The sequence below is a fragment of the Aotus nancymaae genome, unplaced genomic scaffold (assembly GCF_030222135.1).
Source record: "Aotus nancymaae isolate 86718 unplaced genomic scaffold, 86718_ANA_hifiasm-v0.15.2.pri h1tg000108l, whole genome shotgun sequence".
Classification (NCBI taxonomy): Eukaryota; Metazoa; Chordata; class Mammalia; order Primates; family Aotidae; genus Aotus; species Aotus nancymaae.
The window spans coordinates 34427530-34447082 of record NW_026988523.1 but is presented as its reverse complement, the minus strand read 5'-3'; the positions used below and the strand labels follow the sequence as shown (position 1 = coordinate 34447082).

At 56.7% G+C, this 19553-nt stretch overlaps 2 protein-coding genes across 9 annotated transcripts; both read right to left on the bottom strand.

Moving 5' to 3' along the window:
- Window positions 1-553: 553 nt before the first annotated feature.
- Window positions 554-6676, bottom strand: EFNA4 (ephrin A4). Its single transcript, XM_012476289.2, has 4 exons — window positions 6039-6676; window positions 3016-3302; window positions 2606-2674; window positions 554-1247 (listed from the first exon to the last, which is right to left on the bottom strand). The coding sequence occupies exons 1-4, from the start codon at window positions 6149-6151 to the stop codon at window positions 1111-1113; spliced, it is 606 nt and encodes a 201-aa protein (XP_012331712.1). The 5' UTR covers window positions 6152-6676; the 3' UTR covers window positions 554-1110.
- A 519-nt stretch (window positions 6677-7195) lies between these two features.
- Window positions 7196-19143, bottom strand: ADAM15 (ADAM metallopeptidase domain 15). 8 transcript variants are annotated; one of them, XM_012476290.3, is made up of 23 exons: window positions 19065-19143; window positions 17797-17903; window positions 17076-17152; window positions 16585-16663; window positions 16347-16423; window positions 16063-16255; window positions 14397-14462; window positions 14248-14316; window positions 14002-14171; window positions 13781-13865; window positions 13143-13291; window positions 12889-13063; window positions 12509-12601; window positions 12082-12386; window positions 11796-11991; window positions 11445-11522; window positions 10310-10382; window positions 9638-9776; window positions 9157-9226; window positions 8488-8562; window positions 8001-8072; window positions 7604-7728; window positions 7196-7509 (listed from the first exon to the last, which is right to left on the bottom strand). In XM_012476290.3, exons 1-23 carry the CDS (start codon window positions 19141-19143, stop codon window positions 7467-7469), a joined length of 2595 nt encoding a protein of 864 aa, XP_012331713.2. In that variant the 3' UTR covers window positions 7196-7466. The 8 variants fall into 8 exon arrangements, 7 of the variants coding, with proteins under 7 accessions (XP_012331713.2, XP_012331714.2, XP_012331715.2 ...); XM_012476291.3 differs by having other exon boundaries at window positions 8488-8559; XM_012476292.3 differs by lacking the exon at window positions 8001-8072.
- Between the last annotated feature and the right edge of the window lie 410 nt (window positions 19144-19553).

The following is a 19553-nucleotide window of genomic DNA, read 5'->3' as shown; positions in this document are numbered from 1 at the left end:
AGCCTCGCCTGCTAGAGGTAGAAGAGACAGTGTGGGCTGAGAGCAGAGGGGGCCCTCCCTCCTCAGCCCCACCTCCTCCTCCTTATAAAAGCTAAGAACAAAGAGGCCGCTGGGGAAGGAGGCTTTGATCTGACCCCACCTTCCCAGTTCTAGGCCAGGCACCGCCCAGAGGGCCCTTGGGGAGGGAGAGGGATGACCAGCTCTCAGGGACCCAGGCATTCTGAAACCCAGATGCTGTCTTTCTATTAATACTAGGCCTTGCTTTTGCTGGGCAACCTGCTTGGTGCTACCAGGACTTGGGCAGGGCCCCAAGCGGATGGGCTGTCAGGAGCATCTGCCCCTCCTCAGCACAGGAAGCCGGCTGGGGAGGTGAGAGAGGGTGCCAAGCTCCACAGCTGCCACTGGCACCCACCCCACATTGCCCAGAGGGGTGCCCACTGAGGCCTGGCATGGATGGCCTGAGCACAGCTGGCATGGAGGTCAGGCCAAGCTAAGCTGAGAGCACAGGCCACAGGGAGTCCTGCTATCAGGGAAGGGGTCTCAGGGCAGTAGGTTGAGGAGGGCAACAGAAAGATGGGCGGTTTATTGAAGGTTTGGTCTGGATACTTATAAAAATACAAACTGGCATGAAATTCAACCTCATGAAGAGTCCGTCTTCATAGAAGACAAGCGAGTGACCCCCTGGGGGGGGCAAGGTGCTGCCCCAGGGAAGAGGTCCATAGGGCACAGACGGCAGGGCTGCTTCTTTGCCCTGGTCCAGCAATCCACCTGTCCCCAGGTCTTCAGCCTTGGCCCTCAGCTGGCTTGATCTGATCGTACCAAATCCCAGTCCTCCTGCGGGATAGGTTGAGACCCTCAGAACAGCCCGCAAAACACCTGTGTTTGTCTTGCCTCTGCTTCAGGGTGTCCAGGGCTGCCTGCAGTTCTTCTTTAGTCTGTGATGAGGGGACAGGCACCTGCAAGGGTCAGCTCAGACCCTCTGATCTCCCCCATCAATGCTCCATCTTGGCGTGGATTGGTACCCCCAGTGCAGGCAGCAGGGATCCCTCCTCCTCTGGGGGTCCTGCGAGGGCTCTGGCTCTTTGGGGTGAGAGGGAAGTTCTGCTTGGCTCACAGAATTCGCAGGAGACGAAGAATCAGGAGCAGCAGTAATAGCAAGAGACAAAGGGGGCTGGGAGTGTCCCCACCTTGCCACCCTGACGTGCCGCTCTCTCCAGGGCTCCCAACAGGATGGGCTGACTCAGACTCTGTGAGGGGGAGGCGGTAGCACTGATCAGTCTTCCCACTTTATGGCCCCCTTCCTGCCCTTCCCATTAGCAGTTCCCTCCTTTCCCGTCCTCCAGGGTCTCCCAAGCCAGCCACTCCCTTCCCATGATCTATGACCTCATCCTTTCTCAGCCCCAACTTCCAAGGCTTCCCCAAATTGCCACGAGAGACGACCAACCCAGCTAAGGCCTTGAAGGGCCTTGCCCCGGACACTCCGTTCTCTTGGCCCACCTTAAAAAAGTGTACAGTAGGTTGGGTGCAATCGCTGACACCTGTAAGCCCAACACTCTGGGAGGCTGAGTCGAGTGGATCACTTGAGGCCAGGAGTTCAAGACCAGCCTAGCCAACATGGTGAAACCCCACCTCTACTAAAAAGAAAAAACAAAATCAGCTGGGTGGCACGCACCTGCAGTCCCAGCTACTTGGGAGACTGAGGTGGGAGAACTGGTTGAACCCAGGAGGGTGAGGTTGCAGTGAGCTGAGATCACACCACTGCCCTCCAGCCTGGGCGACAGAGCAAGAGTAAACTCTGTCTCAAAAGAAAAATAAGTATTGTACAGTGAGGCCACACAAGACATGGTGGCTCACACCTGTAACCCCAATGCTTTGGGAGGCAGGAGGATCTCTTGAGGTCAGGAGTTCGAGACCACCCTGGACAACACAGTAATATCCCATCTTTACAAAAAATAAAAAATAATTTAGCCAGTTGTGGTGGCATAGGCCTGTAATCCCAGCTACTGGAGAAGCTGAGGCAGGAGGATCACTTGACCCCAGGAGTTTGAGGCTGCAGTGAGCTACGATCCTGCCACTGCACTCCAGCCTGGGCAATACAGAAAGACCTTGTCTCTTTTCTTTTTTTTTTGAGGAGTTTCACTCTTGTTGCCCAGGCTGGAGTACAACGGCGTGATCTTGGCTCACTGTAACCCCTCCCAGGTTCAAGCAATTCTCTTGCCTCAGCCTCCCAGGTAGCTGGAATTACAGGCATGTGCCACCACTCTCGGCTAATTTTTTGTATTTTTAGTAGAGACAGGGTTTCACCATGTTGGTCAGGTTGGTCTTGAACTCTTGACCTCAGGTGATCCACCTGCCTCAGCCTCCCAATGTGCTGAGATTACAGGGATGAGCCACTATGCCTAGTGACTCTGTCTCTTAAAAAAAAAAAAAAGTGGGGGGACGGTGGTGCAGTGGAAGCTCCCACAAGGCTAAATGGGGAGAAGAGGTCACAGCTTGAAGCTTCACCAGTACCCTTGGGGTCTGATGCGCCCGGATTCTTCTCACTCCTTCCCTCCTTCCCAGGGCCCCACATTAGCCAGCAGGGTCCATGCCCTAACCCACTTACTCCTCTCCTTGCAGCAGACAGACACCTGGAGCCTCAAGCACTGGCCAGAACTCTCTGGAGTGGGCACCGCTGGGTAGTGGGAAATTGGGAAGAAGTTAGCACAGGGAGTCACCCCTTCGTATGCCTTAAGCTGTTTCAGACCCTCCCAGCTTTTCTTCCTCCAGGTCCCTGGAAAGCATTTCCTTACTGTGGGGCCACACCCATTTATCAGGCCCCATCCAGGCCTCTCACCTCCCTGGCCCCTTTCCTCACTCCTCCTACTTTCTCCTCTCTAGACATTTCCCTCCTCAGTCCTGAGTTCAGTCCACACCCCCATGTCCATTACAGACCAGCCCCCTCCTCCTCCCAGGCCTCTCCTTCCCCCTCCCCACCCTTCCCGGGAGGTGTCCAGCATGCCCTTGGCCACTCACAGATGTAGTAGTAAGTCTCTCCAGGCAAGAACTCAAAGCCCAGGGAGAAGGGTGTGAAGCGTTGAATCTTCTCTGAGAATTGGACGTGGCCGAAGGGCAGGGAGCATACCCAGCGCTTGTAGGCCCGGGGCCCCTCTGCCTGGCAGGCCTCATAGCCTGGCCGGTCCACCATGTATAAAGCAAATGTCTCAGGGCCCTCAGGGGGCCCTGGGCCTTCATAGTGGGGGCAGACAATGTCTAGGTAATCGTTGAGGCCCAGCTCCACCACGGCGTCTCCTCGAAGCAGCCTGCAGGCATAAGGCAGGAGTGGGCTGAGGAGGGGAGGGCACCACATGGCTGGGCCATGGAGGCCAGAGACACCCCTTCTCAGAGGCCCCTGCCAGCCCATGAGCAACAGAGAAGCTCAGGAAGGCCGGAGGTCCCCAGACTGACAGCTCTTGAGAGACAAGGAGAGTGCAAGAAATGGATGAGATGATTGATTCACAGGTTCCGAGAGGCTAAGGCCTGCAGTGCCCATAACCACACAGCTCAGATTCGAGAAGGCGGGTCACCACGCCCTGTGTTTCAGGCTAGAGCTGCCACACACCTCTCTGGCCCCAGTGCCCAATGCTCGGTGTGGTACAGCACCAGGCTTGACCAACCTCAGGTGGATGGATGCTGTGAAGAAGCTGGGCAGGGAGGCAAGGAGGTGCAGATATGGACATGACCCACAGTGTGGCTGCAGACACAGAGGTGCAGACAAGGGCTGGGAAAGGTCTCCTCAAACACAGACATAAAGTGAGGAACAGTGCCAGGCGCGGTGGCTCACACCTGTAATCCCAGCACTTTGGGAGGCCGAGGCGGGTGGATCATGAGGTCAAGCGATCGAGACCATCCTGGTTAACACGGTGAAACCCCGTCTTTACTAAAAATACAAAAATTAGCTGGGCATGGTGGCACGTGCCTGTAATCCCAGCTACTCAGGAGGCTGAGGTAGGAGAATTGCCTGAACCCAGGAGGCAGAGGTTGCGGTGAGCCAAGATTGCACCATTGCACTCCAGCCTGGGTAACAAGAGCAAAACTCCAACTCAAAAAAAAAAAAAAGTGAGGAACAGTATCCTTTAGACTTCAACCCAACAGTGAAAAGACTATCATGGTTAAAAAAAAAAAAAAAAAAAAAAAAAGAGGGAGGCCACGTGCAGTGGTTCACATCTGAATCCTAGCACTTTGGGAGGCTGAGGCAGGGGGTTGCTTGAGGCCAGGAGTTCAAGACCAGCCTGGGCACCATGATGAGATTGTCTCTACCATAAATAAATAAAAGCCATGAGTGGTGGTGCACTCCTGTAGGCCCAGCTATTTGGGAGGCTGAGGTGGGACGATCCTTTGAACCCATGAATTTGAGGCTGTAGTGAGCTATTAATCACGAAACCGCACTCCATCCAGCCTGGGTGACAGAGCAAGACCCGGTCTCTAAATGAATAAATTCTAAAAATTTTTTTAAAAAATGAAGGAGTGGGCGCTAGGTGCCTCCCTTTTTTGGCCAGGAGGAGGAAGTGCCAGGCACAGCAGGGAGTCCACACACCACCTAGTCTCCAGTCTTCTTGGGACCCTCCCACCTCTTGGGAGTTGCCTGGGGAAGCCAGCACAGGAGGGAAGGGCTGGAACGGGCCGCCCCCCACTGTACAGAAAGCTGCATGAACCACCCCCCATACTATAAACACAGTGAAGCGTGACTTAGGAGAGGCCTCCAATGGGTGGTCCAAGGACCACCTGTAGCAGTTCTGATGAGAAACGAAGATTCCTGGGCTCAGTCAGCCCAGACATAGAACGCAAGCTGAGCGAGGACAGGGCCTTGGTAAGTTCTGTTCTACCGCATCCCCAGCGCCTGGAAAAGTGCCCACCACAAGACAGTCTTCATAAATATTTGTGGATTGAATGAATGAGTCAGAAACCTTAAGATTCGGGGTGAGAAACCTGCATTTTAACAGTGATTCAGAGGCACTGGTCTGTAACAGAGATAGAGGAATTCAGAGTCCAGGGACAACAATAGCTCTTATCACTTGGTATTGGTATTGTAATGACCTGTCTTTATGCAGGCTCTCCGGAGAGTCTGTGGAATCCCAGAGGGCAGGGTCTTGATCTTCTCATCTATATAGTGGCATCCCCTGCAACCTAGCACAGGGCCGGGCACACAGTTTGTGTTTAAATGTTAGTGAGTGAACAAATGAATAGAGTCACAGATTGCCTCAAGTAGAAAATCAGAAAGGAAAACAGATGGGAAACAGAAGAGAGGCAGGGAGATTTGGGGAGGGGGATGGAAACAGTAAAACAGAGTGAGGTTCAAAGGCAGGCAGCTCAGGGGAGAGAAAGAAATAGTAATTTATATCTGCACACCCTGCACCTCCTTTACATACATGACCTCACTTACCCCGCCGGACTTCCCAGGGTACAAGGTATTATTAGCCCATTATACAGGTGAGATAAATGAGGTTAGCAAGGTCAGGAGACTTGCCCAGAGGCGATTCGGCTAGAAGGGCAGGGCTGACACTGGAAAGAAACAGAGGACCAGTAAAGACAGAGATGAAAGCAGAGATAGCAAATGAGATCAGGAGACAGAGCGAGAGCCAGAGGTGAGACCCAGAGGGCAAGAGAGTAACCCACGCTCTATCTCAAGAGTAAAGCCCCCTCCCTCGCTCTCAAGTTCGTCCGGCCCAGCTCCAGCCGGCGGGAGGCTGGGGATCGCCAGGAGAGCAGCGAGGGGGGCGGAGCCCAGAGTGCAGGCAAAGGCCCCCCAGCTCCAAGCTCCAAGACTCCTTAGGCGACCCACGGGGCTGGGGGTCTTCTGCCTGACCTCCAACACAAAAGGGCTGTGGGGAGACCCAGGGAGCGCCTCGCCCCTCCCCCCTCCCCCGCCGGCTCAAACAAAGGAGCCCCGGCGCGCGGCCAGGCTCAGGCGGCGCCGCGCAAAGAGCGAATGGCGAGCGCGCGCAAAGCCCAGGAGCGCGCAGTCTTGGCTAGGCGCACGCCCGGTTCGGCCCGGCTACCTGGGGTTACTGGAGTTCCAGTAGACGACGTGGCGAAGGCTGGAGCCCCCGCGCAGAGGGGAGCCGAGGAACGCGGCCCAGAGGACGGTCCGCAGCAGGGGCAGCAGCCGCATCGCCCCCGAGGTCCGGTCTGGTTTGGCCCGGCAGGTCCCGGCCCGCCTCACAGTCGAGGCGAGAAAGGTACAAAGTGAAGTGGGGGGTTGTGGAAAGGGGGGTGGGGTGCGCAGATTCACAGACCCGCCCCTGGTTAACTTTCCGCCAATGGGAGCGCGTCTCCTCCTCTCCACCCAGCGCCAACTCCAGTTAACCCTCTGTGCACCGCAGTGCGCGCCGGGTTCGCCTAAGCTTCCGCTAAGGCTGCACCGCACTGCAAGGAAGGGCGTATTCCATCCGCAGTATTTATAGGGAGGTCATGCCTTTCGTGTCTGCTTTAGTGCAGGGTAGATTGCCTTATTAGAAGTTTGGAAGATTTTACATAAGGACACATAACCTTTGCCCAGATAGGGGAAAGTGAGGCGTGAACGAGGATCCGTGAAGCCTGTCCAACCACCTTCACACACTGCCCCGTTTTCTTTGCAGATCTAGGGATAGTGCGAGCGTAAGGCACAACACAGCTTTTGGGACCACCTTCTCTAAAGAGCCTTAGGTGACTCGCTAGGATGCTCACTTTGGGATTGGCGTTTGTCCTTTGCCGCCCCACACCTTCGTTCTGGGCTGGAGGCTCAAGCAGCCCCAGTCTCGAAGACGAAGTAATGAGGTGGTTGCGGCCTGTACAAAGCACCTTTGTTCCCGATCCCTCAGGTGGCGGCGGCGGAGAGGGAGGAGGCAGGTGAGCGGCCTTGGGATCGTGGGAGCTGCCGCCCCGCTCCGCCCTGGCTCCGGGGTTCTGAGAACATCTGCCAGATCTACTTTTCCCAGCCAATGGTCAGAGAGGGGACGGGGACGGCAGGTCCAACAGCTTGACAGATTGCGCCGAGAGCCACCCCAGTCTGGGCAGAGGTAAGCCGCGAGCATCCCGGGGACACACGCCGACCTATTCTGGTACTCCCGCCCACAACAGCCCTCCCTCGTCTGAGGCGGCGGCGTCTCCTGGCGGCCAGACCTGGAACCGCAGCAGGAGCGACCCGGCTTCTAGGAGCAGATAAACTCCGAGGAACTCTCCCAAGATGTCTCGTTTATTGCAGCTGAGCAGAGACAGGCTGTGCGCACCTCCCTCAGCCCTGTCCAATACCCAGCCCCTCCCCAAGCCCCGGCTGCAACTATGCGGGCAGGTCGCCAGAGTGCTGCTTCACAGCGCGTGGCGGTGCCCGGAGCCTTAAGACACCGCGTCCAGTCTCTGGCTCCTTCAGTCATGGTAGGGGACTCCAGAGGGCACACCCGCCTCTTGAAGTCCTAAGTCCAGTTTGGAGGCAGCGGAACCTCCAGAGGTCAGAGGTAGAGCGAGGACATTGTTGGAGGTGGCGGCGCTGGTCTGGAATGCGGGAAGCCGAGAAAAAAGGGTCAGAGGTCCCTTCCCCTAGATCACTCACCCCACCCACCCATCTCCAGGGCTCCTCCTTGCCTACCTGGAGGGTACCACTAGGGGCGGGATTCCAGCTCCTGGGCCAGACGGGTCACCCGATGGGCACCGGCCCTGGGGGTCAGCAGGCAGTGGCTTCCTCGGGGGTGGGGGCTTGGCAGGCCCCTGAGACTGAGGGAGAGAAGTCAGGAGGCCGGCTTGGGTGTGTGTGGGGTTTCATGTTACCCACCCCCAAAGCACTGGTGCTGGGGAACACCAGCTTGGGGGCAGCACCAGAGGTCACCTTTGCCTGCAAACAAACCTGTCACCATTAAAGGCACCACTGGGATATGTGCCCTCATACACTGAGGGGACATCTCGCCACGGCCACCACCGTCATGACTACCAGCACCACAGCCCTAGGTGGGGGGAGAGGCTGTACCCTTCTCTCCCCGCACCGTTACCTTCGGGCTCCTCACCACCGGGTCAGCGGGCAGAGGGCGGGTAGGGGGATTGGGTCGGTCAGCCAGCTCAGCCTGAACAGAGAGAGGGACAGTGGCTGTGAGAGCATAGCCAGGGGCAGTAGGCATGCAAAGAGATTCCCTGGAGGGGTTCAAGTCAACATGCAAAGTCAGCCAGGGGGCAGGAGAGAATGAGGGCATGCGCAGAGGGCTTGGAGGCATGCCAGCTGATGTCTCAGGGAGGAAGGTGTAGGTCAACCGCGGAGGCCCTGGCCGATTGCAGTCCCGCCACTGACCACCAGATGGTGGTAGAAGCCAAGGCAGGAGGCTCACCCTTTGCTGCTTCTGGGGCTCAGAGTGTCTGAAGGCTGAGGGGCACCCCGATCACCTAATGAAGAGCACCGCTGGCAGGGAGCGGGGATGAGAACTGCAGTTGGGTATCAAGCCTCCCACCTGCCTTAGCTCAGGGCGGGGCCTGGCCCAGATTTACCTGGAGTCTCTTGGGCACAGGGTCAGGCGGCAGCGGCCTGGAAGGGGGGGCCGGGAAGCCGAGAGCGTTAGCCTGCTGAGAGGGTAGGAGGGGCAGACAGGCACAGGGGAGAAAGAGGAAGCAGAGAGACAGAGTGGGCAGAGAAGGGTCAGTGCCCAGGGAGGGCCGGCAGGGCCTGGGGAGTGGGCGGTATGCATGCACTTATGCAGGTGCATGCAGGTGGGGAGCAAGTGGAGAGGGGCATGCACACACTCCCATCATCCGAGCAGAGGGCTCAGGGCGGGGGTGCTCACCAGCCCTTCTAATATGGTGATCTGGGCCCACGGAAGGCCATTCTGAGCAACACCGCCCTTGTACCTTTCTGGGGTTTCTGCTGGGGGCATGGATAGACCCACCTCTCAAAGCCACCTCTCAGCTAGCGGACGGAGCCCAGCAGCCCCTGCTCCAGCTGGCTGCCCTCCCCAATCTTCTGGACTCAGCTTCTCTGCCTGCAGCCAGGGGAGGGGAGGGAAGGGAAGGGAAGGGCAGGGCTGGCCCTGACTCCTTCGACTGACTCTTGGGCAGTGCTAGCCTTTCTCTGAGTCTGGAGCCTCTAATCCCTACCCCCCAGGGCCCAAGCTAGATGCCCGGACAAGCTGGAGTCCCCTTCCTCTGGCATCTGGGACTCACCTTAGTGCCTTGAGCCAGCAGGGCCCTCTGCGGAGGTCCTGGCCTTTCAGGGGGGCCAGATTGGGCTGCCCTAAGCATGAGGAAAGGCAAGGAGGGAGAGGGCCCAGGCTCAGACCCTGTTCTCTACCTTATGCCATCCTTGAGTGGCATTATCCCTTTGCAGGCACTTGTGTGTGGTTTAGGTAAAATTGTGGCAGTGGGAGGGGGGGTTGATTAGCTTGAGGGAAGGCCCAGCTTATCCAGCATAGGGGCCCTGGGGATAAATGGCCGTAGCACTCCAGCCACCCCACAGGGGCACAGCTGTGAGGTGAAGAGCTATGGGCACATATAGGGAAGGAAGGTGTGGGGCTGTGGCAGTCAGCAAGTTTAAGGTCCAAGGGGCTCGGGGCTCAGAACCAGGTGGCAGGGGCTATAGAGGTGAGGCAGGCTTTGGCACTGTCCTAAGTTGAAGGAAGTGGTAGCAAGGAGGTGATGCTCATACCTGTATTGGCAGGTGGGTCCCTTGAGCTGGCAGAGTCTCTGGTGCAGGCGAGCACGGTACCAGTAGCTGGCACCAAGCATCACCAGGACCAGTAACACCAAGAGGCTGAGAAGTAGCCCTGTGGTCAGGGAGCTGGTTGCTGTGGGCGGAAGTCAGATTTAAAGGAGGCAGGGCTGGCCGGGTACGGTGGCTCACGCCTATAATCCCAGCACTTTGGGAGGCTGAGGCAGGTGGATCATGAGGTCAGAATTTTGAGACCAGCCTGGCCAAGATGATGAAACCTCATCTCTACTAAAAATACAAAAATTAGTCGGGCACGGTGGTGGGTGCCTGTAATCCCAGCTACACAGGAGGCTGAGACAGGAGAATCAAGTGAACTGGAGGCAGATGTTGCAGAGAGCCTGGGTGACAGAGCAAAACTCCATCTCAAAAAAACAAACAAACAAGCAAACAAAAAAAAACAAAGGAGGGCGGGGCTAAGAACTCTAGACCCATGAAGGAGCATGGGGCAGGGAGTGAAGTTAAGTGATCAGGGAGAGTGAAGAGGTCAAGGGGCACAGACTCAGGGAACCAGCAGCAAAGGGGGTGTCAGAAAGAGAGGGCCGAGGGGGAAAGATAAAGCGTGAGCCGCTTTGCCCTCCCAGCTGCCCCTGTCCCCCACCCCCATGCTACCTTTGAGCTGAGTGGTGCAGTCAGGGGGTGCCCAGCCCTCCTCACAGTGGCAGTGCCTGTTGCTGTCACAGACCTAGGAGGTACAAGGAGAGCAATGAGGAGCACTGCACTCTGGAACTGTCTCCTTATCTCCAGCTTCTCAAGATCTCGGATTTCTACAATGGGAGGTTGTGCTGGGTATGATACGTAGAGACCAGAGAGAGGGTCTTTATCCACACCGGAGCAAATCAGATCAAACTAACACTTACTGAGCACCTCCTGTGTGCTGGACACTGTGCTATATGCTTCCTTTCTTTAATTCAATTTAATTTTTTAATTTTAGACAGCAAGTAAGACAGAGTCTCACTCTGTTGCCCAGACTGGAGTGCAGTGGTGCAATATGGCTCACTGCAGCCCCAAACTCCTGGGCTCAAGCAATCCTCCTGCCTCAGCCTTCCAAGTAGCTAGGACCACAGGTGTGCACCACTATGCCTGACTAATTTTTACATTTTTCCTTGATAGAGATGGGATCTGACTATGTTGACTAGACTGGTTTTGAACTCCTTGCCTCAAGTGATCCTCCTGACTTGGCCTCCCAAATCCTGCGATTTGGCCGGGTGCAGTGGCTCACGCCTGTAATCCCAGCACTTTGGGAGGCCAAGGCAGGCGGATCACTTACCTCACAGGAGTTCGAGACCAGCCTGGCCAACATAGTGAAACCTGTCTCTACTGAAAATACAAAAGTTAGCTGGGTGTGGTGGTGCATGCCTGTAATCCCAGCTACTCAGGAGGCTGAGACACGAGAAACGTTTGAGCTGAGATTGCGCCACTGCACTCCAGCCTGGGTGACAGAGCGAGACTCTGTCTCAAAAAAACAAAAAAAATACTGGGATCATAGGTGTGAGCCAGCATGCCCAGCCTGTGCTAGATGCTCTCATACTCATCTTGTGTACTCCAGTAAGCGGATATTACTATTATAGCCATTTGATAGGTGGGGAAACTGAGCTCATCGAAGTTAGTAACCTGCCCCAGGTCACACAACGAGGAAGTCGTAGAGCAAGGATTAGAACCCAGATATGTCTGTTTCCAAAGCCCAGCGTCCTTTTCCCTTCTAGAGGCTCCCTGCTCCTCTTCCACTTCCCCCATCCCAGCTTACCCCATGTCCATGGCATTTGCTTCGACATTCCTGTGCCCCCAGGAGATCCACAGGCTGGCATCGATGGTCTATGCATACCTGACCCAGGTCGGGGAGAAAACAGCATAGATCAGATTCCCACGGAGCTTTAACAGAACTGGGAGGCCAACAGAGTTGAGGCCACACTCTGCATTTACAGATGGGGAAACCAAGGCTGAGTGCGTTGATAGGATTTTGCTCCATCTGAAGTAAGAAACTGACTTCCCTTGGAGTCCCTGCCTTTTATATTGGTGAATGGTGAAGTCTGGGCACTGTTCACTGTGGTCCAAATGTCCCTTCTCACACCTGGTCTTGCCCACCCAGGATGCTCACCAGGCCAGGGCCACAAGCTGTGCCTGGCAGAGTCAGGAGGGGTTGGGCCACATCGTTGCCCAGGTCCAGGTGCACCCAGCTGCAGTTCAGCTCAGTCCCGTTCACATCTATTATCTCCCAGATTAGAGCGTGGACGGAGCCCAGCAGAGGCTGGGTCCTATCTGTCTGGCACTGGAGCTGCCCACAAATGGCATCTCTGGGGGGAGGGGGAAGGGCACACAGAGTCAGTAGCAGCAGGGCCAAGGCTGACAGAAACCCGAAGGAGGAGCCAGGTTTCCTCACATACCTAGGGTTGCAGGACTCGTAGCTGCCGCTGGGGTTGCGCCCACAGCTCCCAAAAGCATTTCCCCGAGTGTTGGCTGTCTGGAGGCAAAGTGGCGCAGCAGGCTGGGCCCCAGGTCCCCAAAGTGACTGGCACTGCTGGGCATAGGAGGCACAGCGCCCGTGCATGCACACAGCTTGCCCACCAGCGCAGGGCTCGCCATCCCCTAGGCTGACATCAGGGGGACACTGGGAGCTGTTTCCTGGGCAGAATTCAGGCAAGTCACAGTCCCCTCTGGTAGGACGACACTGCCAGCCAGATGGGCGCAGCTGTGAAGGGTGGATGAGCATTAGTGTGGGCAATGGGTAAATCCAGCCAGGGGGTCAGAATGACCCTTTCCACCTTGGCCTCGGCAGGTGAGCTTCGGGTGGCCAGTCTAGTCTCTACCCACCTGGCAATTTTGACAACAGGGTCCGTCGGATGCACACTGTGCCCCCGGCCTCAGCTTGCAGGTTGAGGAATCACAGCAGGGGTCAGTGCAGTCCTGTGGGCGGGCACACAGGGGCTGAGCATCAGAGCAGGCGGCTCCTGTGAGCTTGCCTCCAATCCCTCCCCTCCCACAGGCCAAGACCACAAGGAAGCCCAGAGCTACACAGCAAGCGGGAGCTAGAGCCCAGCAACCTATGTGCTGTCCCCACAGACAGGGCAAGTAGGAGAGGGCTGGGAAGTCCCTTCAGAACCCAAGAGGAGCTCAGGAGGCTGGGAGAGGGCTCATGAGCCAGGGTGAGGGCACAGAAGTGAGTGGGGCAAGGCTGTGGACAAGGGGCTCACATCCGGGAAGCCACAGTCACACTGCTCGCCCGACTCCACAAACATATTTCCGCAGAAAGCAGCCATAGAGGGCAGGCTGGGCAGCCGTTCGAAGAGGCAGCTGCCCATTCCATCCAGAAGGGCTTTCTCCAGGGCCTGTCGGCTGCAGTTGCTGAAGTTCAGGCCTGGCAGGAAGCTGGGGAGGGTGGCAAGGAAGGTTGGGGCTGGGAGCCTCTCGCTGCCCCTTGACCCCCCCACATCCTGCAGCTACTCACTCTGTGGAGGCCTCCATGATGCAGGTCTTGGCTGGGGCTGGACCTGGACAGGGACAGCTATTCCCAGGAGAATCATGGTTCAGGCCCAGGCTGTGGCCCAACTCATGGGCTATGGAGGAGGCGACTCCCAGGGTGCTGGTGGAGTGGTCCTGTCATTGGGGAGGGATACCCCAGGTCCAGTCCTAGCCTGCCTCCACCACAGTGCCCAGCCCGCCCTGTCTGCTCCTGTTCCCTCCTCATCTGACCGCATGGGCACTCAGCAGCACCGCCTCCCTCCTGAATTGCTTCTGAAGTAGGAGAACCCAGGCCTGGGTGGCAGGAAACCTGGGTTCTAGCTCAGCTCTGTCCCCCTCCCTCCCTGCATGGCCCTTGGAGATCACCTCTGTTCTTTGGGCCTCAGCTGCATCCTACCCTCCTCCAAGAAATGGGAAGACTGCACAGGAGATGACTGTGTACACTGTGACAAGCTGGCCACAAGCGAGGGCTCCCTGACAGCACAGGCCACATCACGCACCTCCACCCTCTATACCCGCGGCTTTGTGGTTGGGCAACTTTGTAGGGGGGTTTCAGTCAATAAATGCTACCACACTTGGGAGGAACTGAATTGGGAATGAGGAGCAGACCTGGAAATAACTCACCATGTTCACGCCTCCTGAGAAGTCGGGAGAACAGATGGAGTTCTGAATGGCCATGCCCACCATAGGCCCAGAGAATGAAATACCACTGTGGGACAGGGAGGCCAAAGTTCAGGGCCAGAAGCCACTGTGGTCAGAGCTTCAGGGGCTGAGGTAGGGCGCTGAAGGGGTGTGAATTTGGCCAGGACAGGACTGGCCCCTCTGGCTGAGTCTAGGGCCCTTACGTCACCAGCTGGGCACTGTCGTGGGGCAATCGAGGCAGCAAATCTGCTCTGCGCCAGTTGAGGAAGTTTTCGAGGGTGACAGCTGGGTTTGAGCTGATCTCCACCAGGTCATGCTGGGTCCAGGCCTCTAGGGCCACTAGCGCCACTCGTACATTCAGGGGCCGGAAGAACTGAAAGAGAGTGGTGCTCAGAAGAGGGGTTGCCACGGTCAGGGGGCCGGGGGCTGCCGCCCTGTCCAGCACTCACTGTGTCCAGCAAGAGGGCCACTTCCAGTGTGCGATTCAGCAGGCGCTGGAAGTCCCGGTATCTCTGGACCTGTAGGCCGAGAGAGGTGACGTGAAAGGCGGTGGGGCGATGCATGGTGGAGAAGGATATGCAGGGGCCAACAGGCTCACCTCCGAGTGATCGGCCACAATCGCCAGCTCCACAGTCTTGGTCTCTGTCACCACATCCCGCCTCCACTATGGACAAGAAGAAGGAGTATCAGGCAAATATGCCGCTCACACTCAGAAGCTGTGCAGGGCTAAGCAACATACAGCCACTCCTACTCTGTGGGTCAAACAGGGTGAAGAGCCTATTTTACAGATGAGCCACTGAGACCCAGAGGGCCCAGGGACTTACCAAGGAGGACCAGGAAGTAGATAATGAAGCTCGGAGTAGACCCCTGCTTTTCTGGCTCCAAACTCTGTGGATTCTTTTCAAGTTTTAAATATATAATAATTTTTGAAAATCCCAATAGCCAACTCTGTCACTTACCACATGCCTGGCACAGTTGTAAGCACTTTTTTTTTTTTTTTTTGAGATGGAGTTTCATTCTTGTTGCCCAGGCTGGAGTGTGGTGGCGCGATCTCAGCTCACTGCAACCTCCACTTCCCAGGTTCAAGCAATTTTCTGCCTCAGCCTCCTGAGTAGCTGGGATTACAGATGCCCGCCACCACACCCAGCTAACTTTTGTATTTTTAGTAGAGACAGGGTTTCACCACATCAGCCAGGCTGGTCTCAAACTCCTGAGCTCGTGATCCACTCGCCTCGGCCTCCCAAAGTGCTGGGATTACAGGTGTGAGCCACCGTGCCCGACCAGTTCCAAGCACTTTACATCTGTATCGACTCATTTAATCTTCCCAGCAACTCTATACAGCAAGTAGTTTTATTATTCCCATTTTACAAATTAGGAAATAGGGCTTATATTGCTTTATCATTGGTAACTATGTATTATCTATAACCAAGTGAGAGATCTCTGCAAATGGGATCATAAGACAGATGAAGAGTTTGAGCCAAATACAACTAATAAATGGAGAGGGCATTTATTAGTTGTATAGCCTCGGGCAAACCACCTAACCTGTGTCAGATCATTTCCTCATTTTATTTTATTTTATTTTTTGAGACTAGGTCTCACTCTGTCACCCAGGGTGGTGTGTAGTGGCTCAGTCTTGGCTCACTGCAACCTCTGCCTTCTGGGCTCAAGCGATTCTTCCACCTCAGCCTCCCAAGTGGCTGGGACCACAGGTGCACGCCACCATGCCTGGATACTTTTTGTAAGGTTTCCTCCTTTTAAAATAGAGCTATTAGGACGGGTACAGTGGCTCATGCCTGTAATCCCAGCACTTTGGGAGGCTGAGGTGAGTGGATCACCTAAAGTCAGGAGTTTGAGACCGGCCTGCTCAACATGGTGAAACCCTGTCTCTACTAAAAATACAAAAATTAGCCAGGCATGGTGGCGGGTGCCTGTAATCCCAGCTACTTGGGAGGCTGAGGCAGGAGAATTGCTTGAACCTGGGAGGAGGAGGTTGCAGTAAGCCGAGATCGTCCATTGCGCTCTAGCCTGGGAGACAAGAGCGAAACTCCTTCTCAAAAAAAAAAAAAAAAAAAAAAAATAGAGCAATTGATAGCACCTACCTCCTAGGTATGGGAGGAGTACATGAGCTAATGCTCACAAAGTTCCTGGCATATGGAAATTGCCCCGTTAGCAGGAGCTATTGTACTGTGAACACATAGCTGAGAGTGTCTGGGGGTCAGCCCTCAAGACAACCGAAGGCCAGCCCCTCTGCCATTCATCCTCACCCGGTGAACGTGGTGCTGTCCCAGGGGGAGCTCTGGTGGAGTCTGAGTGTGCACAGATTCCCGCCAGCTCAGGGTACAGGTGTGGCCTGGCAGGTGGAGATCTTGGATTCGGGAAATGATGGGAGGACCTGGAAGGTCCCCAGGCCCCTGCTCCAGGATATAGCTTCTCTCTGGGGACAGGACCACCAAGCCTCTAAGGAAAGAGAAAGGAAGTCAGAGAACATTTCAGCTCCATGCCTGGGTCCCCTTACTTTCTCTACTGTCATCAGATCCACCCAGTATACCTGAGCCCAGAGCAGGTACAGACGGACACCCAGGAGCCTGCGTATCCCCGCACTCTTCCCTGGTAGCAGCAGTTCTCCTACAGCACAGAAACAACATTAGCACTGTCTCAGAGAGTAGACCAGGACTGGAACTGAGGAGTCTAGCTTGATGGCAAAAATATGCAATGTCCTCTCACCCTCCAGTCACTCCCTCCCTCTTCCCTGTAAGCCAAAAATGGCACAAGAGGACCTGACTCACCAGAGTGTGTCCCTCACTGACCACCCGAGTGCCATTGGGCTGGTACCACACCAGGGCTGGGCGGCCTGGGACCAACTCCCTGTGGAGTGAAGAAAAAGAAGGCAGTGCTTGAACCACTTCCCAGGCTGTGCATTGACAAGCGGAGGCCTGGAGGTGGTAGGGGGGCTGGGGACCAGGCCATCCCCCAGCCGACCTTTCTAATCCCCGACCCTAGGGCAGCAAAGTATACTGGTTTGGCCACTGATTCTGTTTATTTGAATTCCAATCTGTTTTTCACCACATACTAGCTGTGTGACCTTAGGTGAGTTATTTAACCTCTCTGTGCCTTGACTTCCTCATATATAAAATGAGAACGATGATACATAATAATATCTCCTTTTCGGGATTTTTATGAGGATTAAATGAATGCAAGCACTTAGTACCTGGCACATAATAAATGCTATACAAGTTGTTGGCCCTGTGGTCACTATTATTGCCACCATCACTATTACCTATTCTGTAGCAGCTCCAGGATATGACTGTCACCATCCAGCTCCAGCTTGATCCTCAGGGGCTCAGGCAGACTGCTCTGTGGGCACCAGAGGGCAGGTCACCTCCCTAGACCTGCCAACAACTCCCAACCCCTGTAACCAGAAAACCTCAGGCCTCAGGAGAGCACCAGCAATTAGATCACTGGTGGGGGGATCCCAGGGGAGGGGCCAGGAAGCCCTGCCTGGCCTGGAGCATTGTTCTGGGGGGTTGTGTGGGGAGGTCAAGGAAGGTATCTGAGCCGCCCCTTCTCAGCTTCCTGCCCAGAGAGGAAGCATCGTGGAGGACCCAGCACAAGCCCCAGCCCTTCCTCTGACTCAGCTTTAGAATGGGGTGGTGGAGGGGGGGTGTTTGGTAATGTCCTGATTCTTTCCAAATCAGGAACCCCCCCCCGATAAAACCAACAACATGAGATGAAGAAAGCAAGTTTGGCTTCAGAATTTTCCCAGTGGAGATGGATGGGTTGGGTGGGGCTGAGGCAGACAGATGTGTGTGCAGAGGGAGAGGGAGATAAGTGAAGCCAGGTGCTGGGGTGTGGTGGGAGAGGCAGCTGGGCCTGGGATAGACCCGCTACAGCAAGCTCTACCCACCAGCTCCTCAACCAAACTTTGGCCTTGAGACACCTGACTATGTCGGGGCGTGTATGTGGATTCATTTATTAATTAGAGGGGAGTGTGATCTCACCTGAAGCACCTCTTCGAGGCTATTTGGGAGGTCGTCCTGAAGGACCTGGGGCTCCAAGGGCCCACTCGGGGCCTTCTCTGACCTTGCCTGCTGCTCCTCAGTGCCACCTGCAGGTCCCAGGACACCCCATGACAGTACTGAGAGAATAGACACCAGGGCTGGGGGTGGCAGGTGCCCATCAAGGCCCTTAGGTACCTGAGAAACTTCTGCATTGCATGCTGGGACTTAAAGAAGACTACTGGAAGAGGGGGTGTCTCTCCAATTTATGGCTTTCCACCCATCACACCATCCACAAGTCCCCAAGAAAGACTTTCGGCTTGCTCAGCCTGTGGCCCTCCTTGTCCCTCTCCGGTCAATGCCAGGTTCTCACAGGAACCCTCCCCTGCTCCCACTCCCTTCCGATCACTTTTCCCCCCTTACCCCCGGAATGCCCCCTCGAGACAGCTAAGCCTTGTGGCTGGGTGCCCGCTCACCCTCCCCTTTGCTCACATCGGAGATGCCAGGAACGCCCATTTCTGGGTGAGCAGTGCAAACACCCCCACCTCCCTAAACACCCTCATGCCCAGTCAGGCACACCCGCTGCCCACAGCCTCCGCTTCACCCCCCCACACACAATGGCCCTCTCTCCTCCGGACGCTCCACCCGCGTCTGCCCTCTCAGTCCCCGGCCCAAGACAGCAGCTGGAAGTGAAAGTTCCAAGGAGGAGTTGGTGTCCAGCCTCTTTCCCGGCCAATTCTTTCTCCCCGCTCCTCCCAGGCCCCTCCCGCTCGGCCAGGCACTGGTGACAACAGCACCAGGGTGAGGCGTGCCTGGCGGCCCCAGGCCTAGAATAGAGGCTAGAGAATCCTCTTCACTAAACCCTACAAGCGATGCCCGCTCAGTGCCCTGGCACTGGGTGGAACGGTTAGCTAGGCCCCAGAGAAGCGAAGATGCCAGTCCTGGGGAGCAGCGACCCTCTCGCCACGATGTTGAAGTGGCGCTGGCCAGGCCCTTCGGTACCTGGTACCTGAACCTGAAAGTGTCCGCAGGGACCGCGCAGAGGATGAACAGGCAGGAGGGGGTGGGGGGTCGCCGGCATCCCCCCTCCTTCCTTCTCCATTCCATCGCCAAGTCACCAGGCCCTAGGCCCAGGACAGCGGACCAGGACGGGCCGCGCCCTGGCGGGGCTCTCCCAGGGTCTCTGTCCCGCCCCACTACCCTAATGCCTTCCGACTTCCCTGCACCTCCTCCCAGTCCGCCTCCTGACCCACTCCAGGCCGAGGACTCACCTATATTTGGGAGAGGCCAGGAAGGCCAAGGGCTGCCCGCGCCCAGGAGCCCCAGGGCCCAGAGCAGCGCCAGCCGCATGGCAGCGGCGCCCCGGGCCGGGCGAGGGCAGCAGGTGCGGGACAGCGCGCGGAGGAGCGGCCGGCGGTCGGGTCGCCTCAGAGCACCCAGCAGCGCCGCGCAGCCACCAGGCCCCGCCCCGGCCCGCCCCCTCCCACGCGGCCCCGAGCCAGGCTCCGCCCTCGGCAAGGCCCGCCCCGCCGCACGCCGGGTGTCTCGGGAGTCGGGACCCCGCCCACGACGCCAGCTGTGCCCGCGCTGCTCGGTTCCGCAGCTTTCCCGCAAGGGCGCGGGGTGGAAGCCTGGGCCAGATCCGACTGGCTTGGGCGGCGCGACTTCACCCGGCCCCAGGTCCGGACCCCTCCCTAGTAGCTTCGCGGCTTCCACGCCTCCTGTGCGCGGCCCGGCTCTGGGGAGGTCGGGCGGGCAGG